The 16,107-nt window shown below is 40.4% G+C and overlaps 1 protein-coding gene across 4 annotated transcripts; it reads right to left on the minus strand.

The window, feature by feature from the left end:
• Positions 1-1,237: 1,237 nt before the first annotated feature.
• On the minus strand, positions 1,238-14,130 carry NIPA2 (NIPA magnesium transporter 2). Of its 4 annotated transcripts, none has more exons than XM_030277704.4 (8): positions 13,990-14,130; positions 10,942-10,998; positions 7,121-7,181; positions 6,541-6,697; positions 4,790-4,846; positions 3,890-3,980; positions 3,186-3,346; positions 1,238-2,223 (listed from the first exon to the last, which is right to left on the minus strand). In XM_030277704.4, the coding sequence occupies exons 4-8, from the start codon at positions 6,677-6,679 to the stop codon at positions 1,586-1,588; spliced, it is 1,086 nt and encodes a 361-aa protein (XP_030133564.1). In that variant the 5' UTR covers positions 6,680-6,697; positions 7,121-7,181; positions 10,942-10,998; positions 13,990-14,130; the 3' UTR covers positions 1,238-1,585. The 4 variants fall into 4 exon arrangements, with proteins under 4 accessions (XP_030133564.1, XP_030133545.1, XP_072788291.1 ...); XM_030277685.4 differs by having other exon boundaries at positions 6,541-6,756; XM_072932190.1 differs by lacking the exon at positions 13,990-14,130 and adding an exon at positions 13,803-13,900.
• Between the last annotated feature and the right edge of the window lie 1,977 nt (positions 14,131-16,107).

Raw genomic sequence — 16,107 nt, forward strand, 5'->3', positions numbered from 1 at the left:
GTTAACTAATAAAGCTTGATTTTTTGTTTAAGAACTGTTTAAAAATAACTAATTATGATGTGAATAATTTCTAATTCTGACCAGTTAACTTTCAGCAGTAAGATAATTGGTCTCTTAACATCTTAAAACTGCTATTTAAATACATACTTTATGATCACTAAGGGGGAAGAAGGTTTAAGACAATTCAGACATTAGTCCTAGGAGATGTTTGTTTCCCATTTTTATAATGTAAATTTTTATTATTTTTCAAAAAGTATTATAGACTTGATAGGAGCTAAATATTCTTTGCCTAGTATAACCTTTCCTACCTAAAAGGAAAAATGCAGCAAGGGACACAAAAGGCATAACTTTTTCATTTCCGATTAGTTCTTACCAAAAACCTTTATCTTGTTTGATACCTTCTGACACCTTTGACACTTTTCTTGTTTGATTCCTCCTGTATGTTATAACACATAAGAAAGGAAGGCAGCAGAATTTTGTTTCACAGGTGGTAACTTGGGTTTTTTTCTGTCCTAGGAAAAATCTTAATTTCTCTTAAACAGTAAGCACTAAACCTGATGAAATGGAGTAGTAACTATTAGTCTCTGTGACAAGTATTTCCAATTTTCACATGCATGGTAGAAAGTTCTTATAAAACCTTCTTCCCTTATTTTTATTTTCTGCCTTTACTGAATTACCACCTACCTGCCTCACTCCTCCCCCCGCCCCCTTAATTTTTTTTATAAGCAATGCCATTAATGTTTCTCTTTTTTTTGGCTTTTTGAAAATCTCAGTGTTGCAGCAAACAAAACAGCAATTCTGTGAGTTCAAGCTGTAACATCAGGTCTGCAGAGCCAGGGCAGCATGGTGCAGCACAGACAGACCTGACATCTGTTACAGAAGAAGAGGGAGCAGCTTCTTGGGCTATGAGTAATGACTCAGAGCCTTCCTTCTGCATAAACTGTCATGGCAGGAGCTACCATCTCACCTATCCACTCAGAACACAAGCTCCTGCCTTCCTGTTTTTGCTGGCCAGTTACTTTGATTTGATAAAGTTGGGGTTTTTTTGATGCAAATCCAGCAAGTTTTGCATACAGCTTTACCTAACCAGTATATTCAAAGGATCAGTTGTGCTTGGTAGCCTTCTCTTTTTTCTTCTACAAACTAGGACAGGAGTAGTTGCTGCAGCTCCTGTTTCAATATGGTTACAGTCACTCTATGGCCAGTCAGGGCACAAGGATTCAGGTTTGCTGCAACCTTTTTACCACCGATGCAGAAATAAAGCCATTTATTTTTGATAAAATTGTAATTAGTGCAATACATCTTTAAAACAGAAGAAAGAAATGAAAGTATTTACACATAACTTAGCAACAAAACCATTTGTGGTCTGAGGTCATTTTAGTACTTTTTAAAGTAAAAGTAAGGCAAATAAAAAACATTTCCGTGTTCTTTATCCAAACTAATCAAACTCAAAAATCAACGATTGTCTACACATACTGTTAAAAAGTACATGACTTTCCAGACAAGCTCAGACATTTCACAGCAGGAAAAAAAAAAATTCCAGGGTTACAGAATTGTTCTTTTCTTAAGTAACACGTAGATATTTTCAGAAGGCTGACAGGTTTCCATTTCTTCTGGCTGAGAGACTCTCAGTGGATTGCATTTCACCTATGCAGGAAGAACTTTCTTCATCATCATTAAAGCTGTCATATGTGCTCAGCAAAGTGCCATTTGCTGCTCTGTCATCCTTCCACAGAGAGAGGGGCAGGTTTGCTAGGGTGAAGTTAACATCTTTGAAGGCATGCAATAAAAAGATCCCCACAATAATAGTCAGGAAGCCACTGAAGGTGCCAATAATGTCATCAGCCGCCATGTGTTGCCATTCCTTGAAAAGGATGGCAGAACAAGTTAAAACAGATGTTGTGAAGATTACATAATATATTGGAGTCACTATTGAAGTGTTGAATATATCCAAAGCCCTGTTTAAATAGTTGATCTGCGTGCTCACACAGACAGTAAGGCTTAGCAGCAGAATCCAAGACAATGGATGCTTCAGCACTGGTTTTCCTGCAAAAAGTTCCTTTATAGCAATGCCCAGACCTTTGACACAGGAGACTGATAAGGCTCCAATTACAGAGCAAATTGTTATGTACACAAGAATGTTGGTCTGTCCATGGCGAGGTCCCACCACACATATTAGAATTAAAGACACAATGACAACGAGCGTTGCGAACACCACAAAACCTGTGGTTGGAGGAAAAAAAAAATCTTGTTATTTATAGACACAGTTGTTACTTCTGGCCTCTATCTATCAGAAGCAGGGGTATTTATCTTAGGGGTGCACCTATGCATCTTAGGTGTTAATGGAAAACACTCATTAACAATGGGATTGACTCAGCTTAAACAGAAGAGTTCAGGATGTTTCTCATTATTCCTCCAACATCACAGTTTAGATGATTTCAGAGTAAGCAAGCCAAAACAAAGGTTGTAGCTCTGGCATGCTGTATTACCTTTACCAGTCTACTGGCAAGACTACTACAGGATTACATTACTCAACTGCCTTACACCCAGTCTCACTGAAGTGTAGATGCCACTAGACACAGGCCTGAATGTGAATTGAGTCTTTTTTAGGAGATATGTTTTGGCAGGTGGCTGTATTCATCAGCAGGTTTCCAATAATCAGGTCATTCCTTAAGAACAACTTTTTAATCTCTTTGCTGGCTATTTCCTCATGTTTAAGATGAGAATTGCCTTTGTATAAATTGTATTTTGCAGACTTGCATTTGTGTGTGCCTCATCTTCCACATGGGCATAGCAGCTCATCTATAGGACTTTAATTCTCAGCAGGCACCACAACACCTACCTTTTCATTTTAAGGACAGGTCAAAGTTCAGCTTAGAGGTGACACACTTCAATCAAAATTTATAGAAGTTTTGTTTATCCACCTGTGCTGCTGCATTGGTTTAAACCGCCACCTCAGTGGTTGCCATAGAGGCACTTTATTCAAGGCTAGACAAATTCATCTCACCATCATGCAAAGTTCCCTACAGAGTTATGCTTTGAATTATACAGAATTCAAATCTCTACTTCTTTTGGACATGTCTACATGAAGCAGACACAGGCTGCTTCCTGGAACTTGAATATAATGAAACTATAAAATGAAGAAATGATGAGCTGTGTACAGCTCAAACCAGCATTTTTCTTACCTGGATCACCTAGTTTGTGGGACATTTCATCCAAAGTTTCTACTTCTTCCTCTTGTGGAGCATGAATTACCATCACAGTTGATCCCAGTATACTTAACAAACATCCTATTTTTCCATGTAAATTGAGCTTTTCATTTAAAAAGAAGGATGACAGAATGGCACTAAAAAATAAAAAAAGGCACCAACAAACATGGGATTAGTAATATTCATTTGCTCATCAAGTTACAGGTTGTTTTGACTGTACAAGTCACTTGCATACACAATCTTGAGCTTAAAAATAGCTATCTTCTATCTTGAGATACTTGCTGTGGGCAGAACTACCTGTTAGTATCTGGCATCTCTGCCTAGAACCCCTTTTTTATGATGCCTGCCAAAAAAATGCTATATCTAAGAACCTGCAAAAATAATTTTCAAATTACAAAAATCTTTACTTAGGAATGAAAATACTGCTCTGCTGGGATCACCATGTTTTTGAAATGCAGAGGACAATAGCTTTTTCCAGAGATGGGACATGTAGACACATTGCTAGAACCCTTTTATATCATAACCACTACTTATTTTGACACTTAAAAGTTATTCCTGATGTTTATAAGCACTCCATTGTGAAGAGTGCATCTATTACAGCATAGTTCAGTGACATATTTCTAAAGAAATAATTTTATTTTCTGCCTTAAGTCACACTGCTTTCTGTTAGTGTTTCTTACCTTACAAGAACACTGAGAGCCCCTAGAGGAGTGACTAACGTAGCTGGTGCAAAAGCATAGGCAGCAAAGTTCGCTACTTCTCCAGCTCCCACTGCAGAGGAACAGAAGAACAGCAGTTAAAACCCAGGAGTTAGGCTGTCTCCTGCAACAAACCTCTGATCCAGGGCAAGTAAGTGTCTCCAGTGTTCATGTAGACACAAACATGCAGCAAGGGAACAATGCGAAATTCTAATGACAGCATTCAGCTAAAAGTACTAGCAGAACCCACCCCTGCCCCTCATCCCCACTATTAAGTTTTAAAAGCAGACTGTGAACTACATACAACAGGTATTAGAATTAATTCTACCAAATCAGAAGGTGTTTTATTTTAGTGTCTGTGCTGTAGTCCCCCTCAGCCTGCCAGCTTGACTCATGAAGTTCTGCATGGAGAAATCTGCAATAGCAGGATATAGCACAGAACATACAGTAAGCCGTAATTACCTAAATACAGACAGTAACTTGAGAGTTCAAGCAATGAAAAAAACTAAGAAAACAGGCATAATCCCAAAATATGCTTCCCTTTAAGAAATCCTATATATATAAGCACTTCTCTGCTGAGACAAAAACCAAAATGCATATGGGTAGCAAAGGCATAAAAACTCAATGTCTGCCTAGTTCCACTGCACAAAGGGGGCAGTTATATTAAAGGAAGAGCTTCTGGTGTGAGAGAAGTTATATTAAAATCTGAAATTCATCCATCAAATCACCAGGTGATAGTAATACAATACTACCATGTATTGTAGTAATGTAATCTGATTCCCTTTTTATAACCATGCTGCCATCTGTGGCATAGTTATTTATTAAAATTATATAATGCAGATTGCAATTTTGATACTTAGATGAATAATTTTTGATACTTACTTGAAAGAAGTCCAGCCCACCACAGCCATTCCTTAAGGTATGCATGACCACCTTGACCTAAAATTGAAAGAACGTTGGCTACTCCACTAAAAACACTGACACCCTATCACTTACAACACTGCCATGACATAAAATAATTTTTACAACCCATGCCCTTAAAAACATGAGCAGCGTTTTGATACCTAGGCTCTCTAGGTAAAAGGGTTGAAATCAAAGCATCTTCCGTTTCTGATGTGCCTGTGCCTCCTACAACCAGTTATTTTACTTCTTTTGTGTTAGAAATGGCAGTGATGATCGTATCTGCATTACCCTGAGAAACAGTTCTTTCAAATCACTGAAATTACATGAAAAGCCAAGTTATGTGTCTCTTACTAAGACTGCTGCTCTGCAGAAATTGTGCCTGGTTTGGATGTGGTTGATTACATGTGCAAGCACATTTTCTCATTCCAAACCAGGGTGCATGAATTATGTATCTGAAGATCAACCATCTTTTAGAAGCAAAGATGACAGGTACTGAATAAAAATAGTCAGAGTCAATCTTCTGAATCATCTGAGGATGCTGCAACTATCCTACCTAAATTTATCTTCTTTCAATTTAAAACCATTTCCCTTTGTCCTGTCAATACAGGCCCTGGTCAAAACCAAACCAAACCCAAAACCAAGTCTCATCTCTTTTTTTATAAGCCCCCTTTAGGTACTGGAAGGTGCTATAAATCTCCCAAGACCCTTTTCTTCTCTAAGCTTAACAATCCCAACTCTGTCAGCCTATCCTCAGAAGTGTTCTGTCCCTTTGATCATTTTCATGGCCCTTCTCTGGACTTGCTCTAACAGGTCCACGTCCTTCCCATGCTGGGGATCCTGGAGCTGGATGCAGCACTGCAGGTAGGGTCTCACCAGAGCAGAGGGGCAGAATCCTCTGCCTTGCCCTGCTGGTCACACTTCATATGGACACGTTTGGCTTTCTGGGCTGTGAGTGCACATTGTTGGGTCATGTCTAGCCTCTCATGTACCAGCATCTATCTCCAAGCCCTTCTGGGCAGGGCTGCTCTCCATCTGTTCATCCCCCAGCCTTGTATTGATATCGGAGGCTGCCCTGACCCAGGTGCAGCACCTTGCTCTGGTTCTTGTTAAACCCCATGAGGTTTGCACAGACCCACTCCCCAAGGCCATCCAGGACCCTCTGGATGCCACTTCCTTCGCTCTAGAGAACCAAGTGCCCCCCTCAGCTTGGTGTGGTCCACGACCCCACTGCGAGCACACTCAGTCAGTGCCACTCTCTGTATCACTGATGAGGATATTTAAAAGCATTGCTTCCAGTAGGAACCCTTGAGGTGCATTACTCAGCATACTCAGTTACTACACATGATCTTTAGTTTTCTCAATCTCCTGACACCCAAACATGGTTAAAACTCTCTTAAATTCACTCATTCAGGAGCACACAGTTAAGAGTGCTGCTTGCAATTTGCAAGTACAATTTAGACTTAACTGACTTACAAAGGAATCCTTTGACAAGTGTCCCCAGAGGGCATTACATATGCATTAAATAGCATGTGTCACACACACAGTTAAGGGTATCTGACACCAGAGAAAAAACACAGCAGCTCTATGTTTCAGATTTCATATACATGTAACAAAAACCCAAAAAAGTCAAAACAAGATCATTAGTTTAATGAACTAATGAACAGAAGTAATCTTCTGTTAAACAGCAAAACCTAAACATCAGCAATGTATTAAAAGATGTATGTAATTACCTGCTCTCATGGAGCCTTTCCTGGCTAACCGGAGGAGACCCTTCTTTTTCAGGATGAAACTTCCTCCAATGAAAATGCTGGAACTCATAGCCAACACCAGACCAATACAGAAGTCATACTTCCCACGAGTTTGGCTCATCTCGTAAACCACTAAACACTGTCACATTGATCAATGAGGAGTAGAACTTCTTATACTCAACAAAAAATGATGCAACACTGAAACATGAGCAAAATTAACACATTAGAATTAAGCTGGTAGAAAAGGTGCTGCATAGGAAAATCCTCAACAGCTCACATGACTCCTGCAAATGGCTCTGCAAAGAGTGGTTAGCAAAAAGAAAAAAAAAAAAAAAAAAGGCAATCTAAAGCATGTGTAAGCTTGCACTAAGGATGAGAAACTAAGTCTGAATACCAGGAAGGAAGGATTTCTGACCTGGCATATAAAAACTGAAACCCAAACAAACAAAAATTCTTTGAGAAGCTTTAGGGCAATTTTACAAATATGTCATTTATTTTTCTTTTCACTGAGTATGCAAGTCTGTGTCTGGCACACCATGATACTGATCAAAAAATTACTTACATTGAAATCAGTCTGTAAGAGAGTTTGAGAACAGTCGCAGCATTTCTTCCATATAAACTCCCTAGAAAAATGAGAGTCTTAGAAGGATGTTTAATCACATAGCCATTTTTATAATGCAAACAAACCTCACATGCATGCACATGCAATTACTCTTTAACAGGAAAATCTGGCAAGAAATAAGTCCTTTGTTAAATTATTTTACAGTTTCCCATACTTGTGTGAATCACCTTTCAATGTTACTTTTCCCTGTACTTTTATGCTTTCAACTTTGATTAATTTGCTACACCTCCAGGAAAACCTAACAGAGAGCTACTGGTAGGTTAGCATTAAAACTGAGCACAGATCCTCTTACTTGCACCCAGTTAGGCTGTGAAAAAGTAGAGAAAAACAATAAGCACTCAACATAGCACTACTAAAAATAATACATGAGCCACAGTTCAAAATTCTCAAATCCACTTCCCTTAATCCTCGCACAGTAATGTTTAAATCTTATTTTGTAGGAGAAACTATGTAAATTATCTAGAAGAGAGTGCTTTCACTTTCTATAAACTTTTAAAAATAAACTAGATTCTTGCATGACACAAAACCACCTAACAAATGAAACCAAGAAAGACAAACCATCAGTGTGTGAGACAGACCAAACCCAACCATCTCACCAACTGCATAAAACACTATCCTGGTTTTAAATTCAAACAAGAGTTTCAGTCCCTTGAAGAAGTTTTTAATGCAAGGAAAAGAAGTAAGACTTTTGTGACTGTTCTCTCCACCATCTGTTCTAGCAAGTGTAAGGCACTCTGTTCAGGTAATGAAGCTAAGAATGTTCTTCCAGTTCCAGCTGGTGCAAAATGTGACAGTGGTATAGCATCACCTGGGGGAGGGGCTGTTTTGCTAAGTTTTATGCTTTACTGTTTTTTTCAACAGTTGCTACTTTAGCTATATTACTAATGGGATTATTTTTACTTGGGTAGCTTTTTACTAAAAGAGAACTCTCCATATTGGCAAAACAATTTTTTTTCCTTTTCTTCTCTCCCTGGCTTGCATACCTTCACCTACACTGAGAGAGGAAAAGAGCATCAGTTAGTACCATCCTGACACCTTCCACCCACTGCATTCCAGAAACAAGGGAGAAGCGCAGGCTGCTTTTCTTTGCAGCAGAGGAAGAATTTGATTGCAGAAGAATGAAGAAACTTGTGTGCTCACAGGTAATTTTATGAATTTACACTTGAAAAGGATGCTACGCTTCAAAACTAGTATTTCTATTTTCCCCCATGTCTCAAATACGCTGAAGTGCCCTGTCAACCATTTTGTTAACCTTGTAAACGACTCAATTCGCAACCACTTAAATTACATAAATTCAGATAAATTACTGCTAGCTCTTCACATCACATTTATTTGTCCTCATAGACATAGCCAATCCCATTTCTGCTTTGGCTGGACTGCCTTATTTCCTCCTAAGTTTTATTCAGATGTCTACAGTTGTAGACACATGTCACACAGTCATGGTGGACCCAGCTTCCCTCTGAAGAGATCTGGTTGCCTCTGTATGCAGCAGATATAATTTGCATGTGCAGAACTGATGTGGAAGGTCAAACCAGTACCAGGCATTGGAAGTTTTACACTTTAGGAAATCAGGGCTTTAATTCTAACCCTGAAACTTACTAAAAGAAGAACTAATGCATGCTTATAAACATAATCAAGAAAAATTATCTATGAGCATGAGAAAATGCCATGAAATGAGCAGTTTCTGGAATAAATAATGCCTCTCATGTTTCTGCCTTGGGACATGCCAAAGCTGTTTCATTCCAGCAGCCAGGGCCACTACTATGTTATAAACAGAAAAGCCAGAAAATGTAGGAGTTAATAAAGCTGGCAGTCGTGTAGTTCTGCAAAGGTTCTCTAATCAAGTTCACAGCTGATTTTAACACATAGAACACTTCATCCACTCAAGACCAGCAGTGTCATGGAGGAGTTCTAGCTTCCTCCTCTGATTTCAGAGAAGTAAAGAAGGGCTGAGACTCTCCTGCTCACAGAAGCTACAACATCTACAATGCCTCCAAGAGTCATTAATTAAATTAATTTCCTGTGGATCTGCTGGTGTCATGAGTCATAACTCCCAGTGTGCAACAATGCAATGACAGACCACACAGGGAACTGGATTTGAAGGTTATCAGAGAGGGAGAGATGGAGAAACTCAGATTGTGAAAAAAAAACTGTGGGAGATAAGCAAATCCAGATTAGCCACAAAGGTTTTTTTTTGCTTATTTTCAAGATGTAACCAAATGCATCACAAATGCTAGCAAGATACAGACTCTCTGATCTAAAACACAGGATAACACTTCTTTGCCCCTTTGCTCAGAAGTAATTTTCTCTCAAAAGCAGCACACAGTGCTCCAAAGATGTTACATTAATTGCAGCAACTGACCTGTCTAAATATTCAGAAACATTAAAAGTGGTTTAATGAGAAGAAGTAATATTTTACATTTAAAAGCAGATAAGCATAAGTAAGAATATGGGAGTTATCAGCCAAAGAAAATTAGTATCACTTCCACGAGCTGTACATTACATGGAACCAATAATTAGAGCTCAGAAAGGCAGACATGGTGCATTGTTCCAACTTTGCTTACTTGGCCACGAACCCCCTGGAGTAAATTAGACAGTCTTAAAAGACTTACAAGAAATAATCTAAATATACACTGCATTATTTAAATTCAAGAATCTTTTTTAAACCTGCTCTTTTCAACTATGATTAGGATGATGCCATTAAGCAAAAAAAAAAAGACCTTAAAAGGTCATTTACTTCAACCCTTTGCCATGTACTACATAATTCACTGCTGCTCCTCATTATAGATAATTCAGCCAAGCTTCTCCCATGAAATACTTGCAAAGGAAACTTCAAAATCTGGCAGCCATGCTTTGATGCCATTAGCAACTCTCATTATCTGATCATCTTTACTTTTACTACCAAATCCCACTGCTGAAAAAAAGATACAAGTCCCTTTATCTTCAAATCCACATATCAGAATTACCCTCCAGGTGCCTCCTGCTGTGCCACCTTCTGAGTGCTTTCCCAAAAGTTTTTTTAAGTGCAATTTCAAAAGCTGTATATAGTATTGTAGCTTGAGTTATTATCACTTCTGCAGTAAGTGGTAGACTGTATTTCTTTTTAAACATCCAAACTAGGTGGGGTTTATAGCCCTTTTTCTGCAGTCACCTACTGTTGACTCATTTTCGGCTTCTCTATTAGTATAACCTCCTGCACTTACATAGCAAATTACTCCTGCCTGGGTGTAATACCTTCCATTTATTCCTATTAAAAAAACCTCTTTTTTTAGAAATGTTCCCTGAAAACATTCAACCAAGGGTACACACTGGAAATCCTTCCCTGCCCAATGTTATCGATTATTTCTTTGTTTTTCGAGCCAGATCAATAACATTAAACAGCCAAAGATTCAGACATGACAGAAGATTTTTGAACAAAAGCCTGCTTTGACAAGACAGTAATACTCTAGGTATAGCTATTCTGCATATTTTGAACTGTTCTCTGGTATTTTACTGTCAATTCTGCTTAAGTTTTATGGTTTTAACATTTGAATTAAGCACCTTTAATGCCCTTCTAGCCATAAAGCTTGTCAGGGAAGAAAAGGAGGTTGAATCAACAAGTTGCTTTAGCCAATACACACTGACTATTATGTGTCATGTTGGCTATTATGTGTTCCCTTCTTCCTTTCCACAAGCATAAAACTACATGAAACAAACATTCCCTAATAAAACAGAAATCCAAATATTCAGTGATGAGCCTCTAGAAGGCTAATTATACATACCAATCTTACTCCAAAATCCAGAAGCATTCACTTCTTAAGTATTTCCAAGTTAGGTTTCTAAAACAGAAGTCAAAAATAGCATTAATTGGCATGTTAGGAATTAGGCAAAAAACTACGTTCATTATTTCAAGACTATTTAATTTTCATGCATGACACACAAGACTTTACAATGTCCATCTATGCTGCAAAAAGGAAGAGGATTTTTGTTTTAGAAACACTTGTATAACAAATCAGTGTGATTTTAGATTTGATCTTCCTTAGACACATCTTGCCTGCAGCTGTAGTTATTTCATCCCTTTACTTTTCACTTCACAAATCAAGGAAACTAACCTGTGATCTAAGTTATTCTTTAGAAGGTACCATATTAATGTTGAACTGAAACACTTTCCTAGCTTCATTCTGTAACTAAAGTGCTAAGGCATTTTTATTGCAAGATAACTAATATCAAGTTTTAATTATTTGCTTTGATATGGTGAATTTTAAGACGATGTTTATATAGAATCACAGAATATGCTGAGTTGAAAGGAACCCACAAGGATCATCAAGTCCAGCTCCTGGCCCTGCACAGGACAGCCCCAAGAAAGCGACCATGTGCCTGAACACACACAGGTTTAAACTCTGGCAGGCTGGCGCTGTGACCACTGCCCCGGGGAGCTGTTCCAGTACCAGCCACCCTCTGGGTGAGGAACATTTTCCTCAAATCCAACCCAAACCTTCCCTGACACAGCTTCAGGCCATTTACTTGGGTCCTGTCACTGGTCACCAGAGGGAAGAGACCAGCGCCTACCGCTCTGCTTCCTCTCATCAGGAAGCTGTAGATCCTGATGAGGTCTCCCCTCAGCCTCCTCTTCTTCAGACTGAATAGACCAAGTGGCCTCACTGCTCCTCATACAGCTTCCCCTCTACCCCCTTCACTGTCTTTGCAGCCCTCCTTTGAATACACAGAATGCTGGGGCAGTGGGGAATATGAACACAGAAATGTTCTTAGTAAGATTACCAAAACCCCCAAATATACCTAATTATTAAATCCAAGCCTTCCTCAGTCATATTTCATCCACTCATAAACATGTATTTTAAACATACATATGGAGAGAATATTGATGCACAGACACAACAGAGTGTTAGGATAAACGAGTTCAAACCTTAGTGCACCTTTAAAAGGCCAAGATGGATGCACACAGTACCTACGGATTCTGTACACACTGTTTAGGAAACAATACCTTCAATTTTGTACTGCACATTTGCCCTAATACAAGATACAGTCTTCCAGCTCTGTCAAAGTTAAAGACTGCCTAAATTTATACACATAATTATTTACATATTATACACAGGCAAGCTAAAATCATATTTATGTTATATATATGCATATATATGTTATATATAACATTATATATATCCATATATGTATAACTCAGAAAGCAAACCATACCTTATCTATCCTAAAGTTGTCTATTTTAAAAGGTTTACATAAACTAAAGGGAAAATTAATACTTTACAGCATATTTCTATTTATAAAGCAAAAGCAACAAGCACTTCATCTTATGAATCCAGGAGGAAACAAAAAAAATCCACATCAAAAACCCGTTCTTTGCACGTGCTACTTGTAGTTATTCTATAAAAAACCTGACCTTTAATTAAAGCACTTTCACATAAAGCTAGAAAGTATCTTCACCATAAGAGTGTTATTCATTAACTGAATACAAACTACAGGCAGTGCTTTATAACTGATACTGCAGTGACTGTTTTCACGGAATGCTAGCAAAATAAACTCAAGGTAAGGCTCGCCTCATCTTTGTTGCACCTGGCACATGAGTTCCACTCTTGTGGGAGGAATAACCAGCACAGGGTCACTGAAGTTCTACCTTTGGTATTTAATATAGGCAGTTTAAAATTTAAGATAACTCAGAAGCTGAAGTCCAATCTATACATTAGTCACAGCTACTCTTTTGACACGACTGATAACCTGTTATAACCTGCTTTCTTGTCACCAGAATTTTATCATCAGAATTAAGTACTTTAACAAAAGCAGAAGTAGTGTGACACTGAATTCTAAATCCAATGATACCAACAAAACCTTATGGAATAATTTTCTATCGATGAAGCTGTGGAAAAGCCCTAATTGTACACAGCGAGGCACATCAAAGGCATTACGATAAAACCACAGTGACGTACATTTATCACGTTTTCAATACAAACAATGTTAAAGATATTGTAATGAAATAGAGAAAGTTGACTGCTTGAAAAAATGGGGGAAAAAAACAGGGACAAAGGAGTTATTTCCAAGCAAAATCTTCACAATATATTTATGAATGAGCAAAAATCGTCACTCTGAATCACAGAATCAACTAGGCTGGAAAAGACATGTGAAATGGAGTCACACCTATGAGTCAACCACCACTATGTCAATAGACCTTGGCACTGAATGCCACGTCCAGTCTTTTCTGAAGCAGCTCCGAGGACAGTGACTCCACCAGGTACTTCCCTGGTCAACCCATTCCAACATCTCATCACCCTGTCTATGAAGAAATTCCTCCTAATGTCCAACCTAAACCTCCCCTGATCAGCTTAAGACTACAATGAACTACAATGCAAAACTATGATTACTTTTCCCACGTCAAAATGATCCAGCAGGGCTCTGAAGTTCTGCTGAAGGTGCTCTGGAACCAGGCTGCACAAACCTCAACCCTGAACCGAACCGAAGTTGAGCCAGTTTAGGTCCGTGGTTAAGCAGAGGCAGACGCCAGTGCGGGGCACAGCGGGCAGACCCAGCACACTGCCCCTGCACACCTCTGCCCGGCGGAGAGCCCCGCAAACAGCGCGATTCGGGGCTTTTAACCTCGGCCTCTCAGACCACAGCGCACCTTTCCCACCGCGGAGAGACCACCCTTGGGCTCCTACAGCCAGACTCCAGGCCGGGCCCGCGCTCCGCTCGCTCCTCACCGCAGCGCCCGGCACGGAGGGCCCTGCGCCGAGCTCCGGGGGAAGCAGCCCCGCCTCCCCCCGCCCCCGCGGCCGGCCGGGCCCCCTCCCCGCCTCTCCCGCCGTTACCTGCGGTGGGGTCCCTCTCACAGGCCCGCCGGGAGCGGTGAGCCAAGAGGAGACGGGGGCGGGGGAGGCCGGAGCGGGCGGCGGGAGGGGCCGGCGCCCGTCCGCTGCAGCGCCATGAGGGGACGGGACGGGGCGGGGGGACCGGCAGCGCAGGCGAGGCGGTGTCCCGGGCCCGCCCGCCCCTCCGCTCCGCGGTTCCGGCAGCGGCCGCCGGAAGGGGCGCGGCGCGGCCCCGAGCTCCGCCCGGCGCGGGTCACGGCCCCTCCGCAGCCCCGCCTGCCCCGGGCCGGCTGCGCGCACACGCCGTGCTCCGCCGGGGTAGGGCGTTCCGCGACCCGCCCCGCGCCTGGCAGCATCCGCGCTGCGCAGATTGTACACTCGCAGAAAATCGTAGAATCACAGAATGGTTTGGGTCGGAAGAGGACCTTGATAGATCATCCAGTTTCAACCCACCCTGCCGTGGACAGGGACGCCTGCGACTAGAGCAGCTCGCTCAAAGCCCCATCCAGCCTGGCCTTTTCGACTTACAGAGATGAGACATCCACAACCACAACTTCCCTGGGCAACCTGTTTCAGCTCCTCTTCACCCTCACAGTATGGAATTTTTGTTAATATCTAATGTAAAACATGCCCTCTGTCACCTTGATACCATTCCCTCCTGCACCGTCACTACATAGCCCCATCTTTCCTGTAAGTTTCCTTTAGGTACTGAAGGCTGCAATTAGGTCACCCCGAAGCCTTCTCTTTTGCAAGCTGTTTGCTGTAAGGGAGAGACATTTTACTGGGCCAGGTAAAGGGAACTGTTAATGAATCTATTTAAAACAGGTCACCCACTCTCAGCACGTGCTTTAACCAAGCTGTTTTAATCTCATAAAAAGTAAATGGATAAGTACAGTTAGACAAATTTTTGTCCTTGCACACAGGACTGTTGACTTCAAAACAGTCATAACAAGCATCAGTCTCAGAGGGTTCTTTGGTTTCTTCATGACTATCTCTGAGGATTGCTTTACCCAGCTGCCTTGAAACATTAAGTCTGAACAACCAACACTGCCAAAATACCTGTGGTAGCTCCACATGTAAGATTCAGCTCTGCCTCTTCAAACTCAAGACAGTTTTGTCACATCCCTTAGTGAACAGCAGATCCTGTTGTTTTAGCCTTCTCAGGATTTGTGTTGACATTATCCCAGTCTGCACAAGCAGCTGCTTCATTTTTGCTACACCTGGAAAGACCTGGAAACAAAACCAATCTTGGCTTTCCCTTGTGGGATATCCTTGTGGGATACAAAGCCACTCTTCATCAAGTTACCCGCTGTGTTATATCTCATTAAAAATGGTCCCTCGCTCTGAAACAAAAAATTAAATTTCTACACCACTCAAAGCACATGGAAAAATGTTAGGCCTATTTTGTTCTCTAAGGCAACATTCCATTCTCCAATATAAAACGAATCTAGTATCTTGACATGAACTTTGCACTTACAAAATAGTATTGTATGTGTGTGTAAGTATATAAAAATATACTTTAAGATAAAAAAAATTTGCTTAGCAATTGACAGTAATTGCCTATATAGTGACACAGTAAGACACTGGCTTTTCTGTGTTTTACCAAAAGATATCAAAATTGTGAAGTCTTTGAAAAAGTTAACAGCTGGTGAAAATGGTTTCTCAAATGGATTAAAGATCAAAACCTGTACCACCTAAACCAGTACAGTATAAACAGAATCATCTAAGTACTGGTAGCTAGGTTCAAAGCTTAAAGGAGCCAAAGAACTTCATGTGCCTGTGATCATGCCAAATGCTGATAATGTGTATGAGTTAAGAGTAATGTCTGAAGCAAGTCAGTTTAGTCTTTCCCTTCCACTCTTGTCTTCCTCTGCTCTCCTCCCTTCAAAAACATCTCTCAACCAAGCTAAAACAATAATAAGTACCTAAGAATACTAACTGAACTCCTCTAAGCAGTTTAGACGTTTGTGGAACTTCAGTTGTACTGTTAATCCCCTCTCTTGTGTTTTTTCAGCTTCGAGTTCTACTTAACATACGTGCAACTGTTCAAAGTGCAAATTCAATGCTTTCCATTTGGCACAAAATTTGTCACATTAAATATTTATTTCAAAGCCAAGA

This window comes from Taeniopygia guttata, chromosome 1 (genome assembly GCF_048771995.1).
Source record: "Taeniopygia guttata chromosome 1, bTaeGut7.mat, whole genome shotgun sequence".
NCBI lineage: Eukaryota > Metazoa > Chordata > Aves > Passeriformes > Estrildidae > Taeniopygia > Taeniopygia guttata.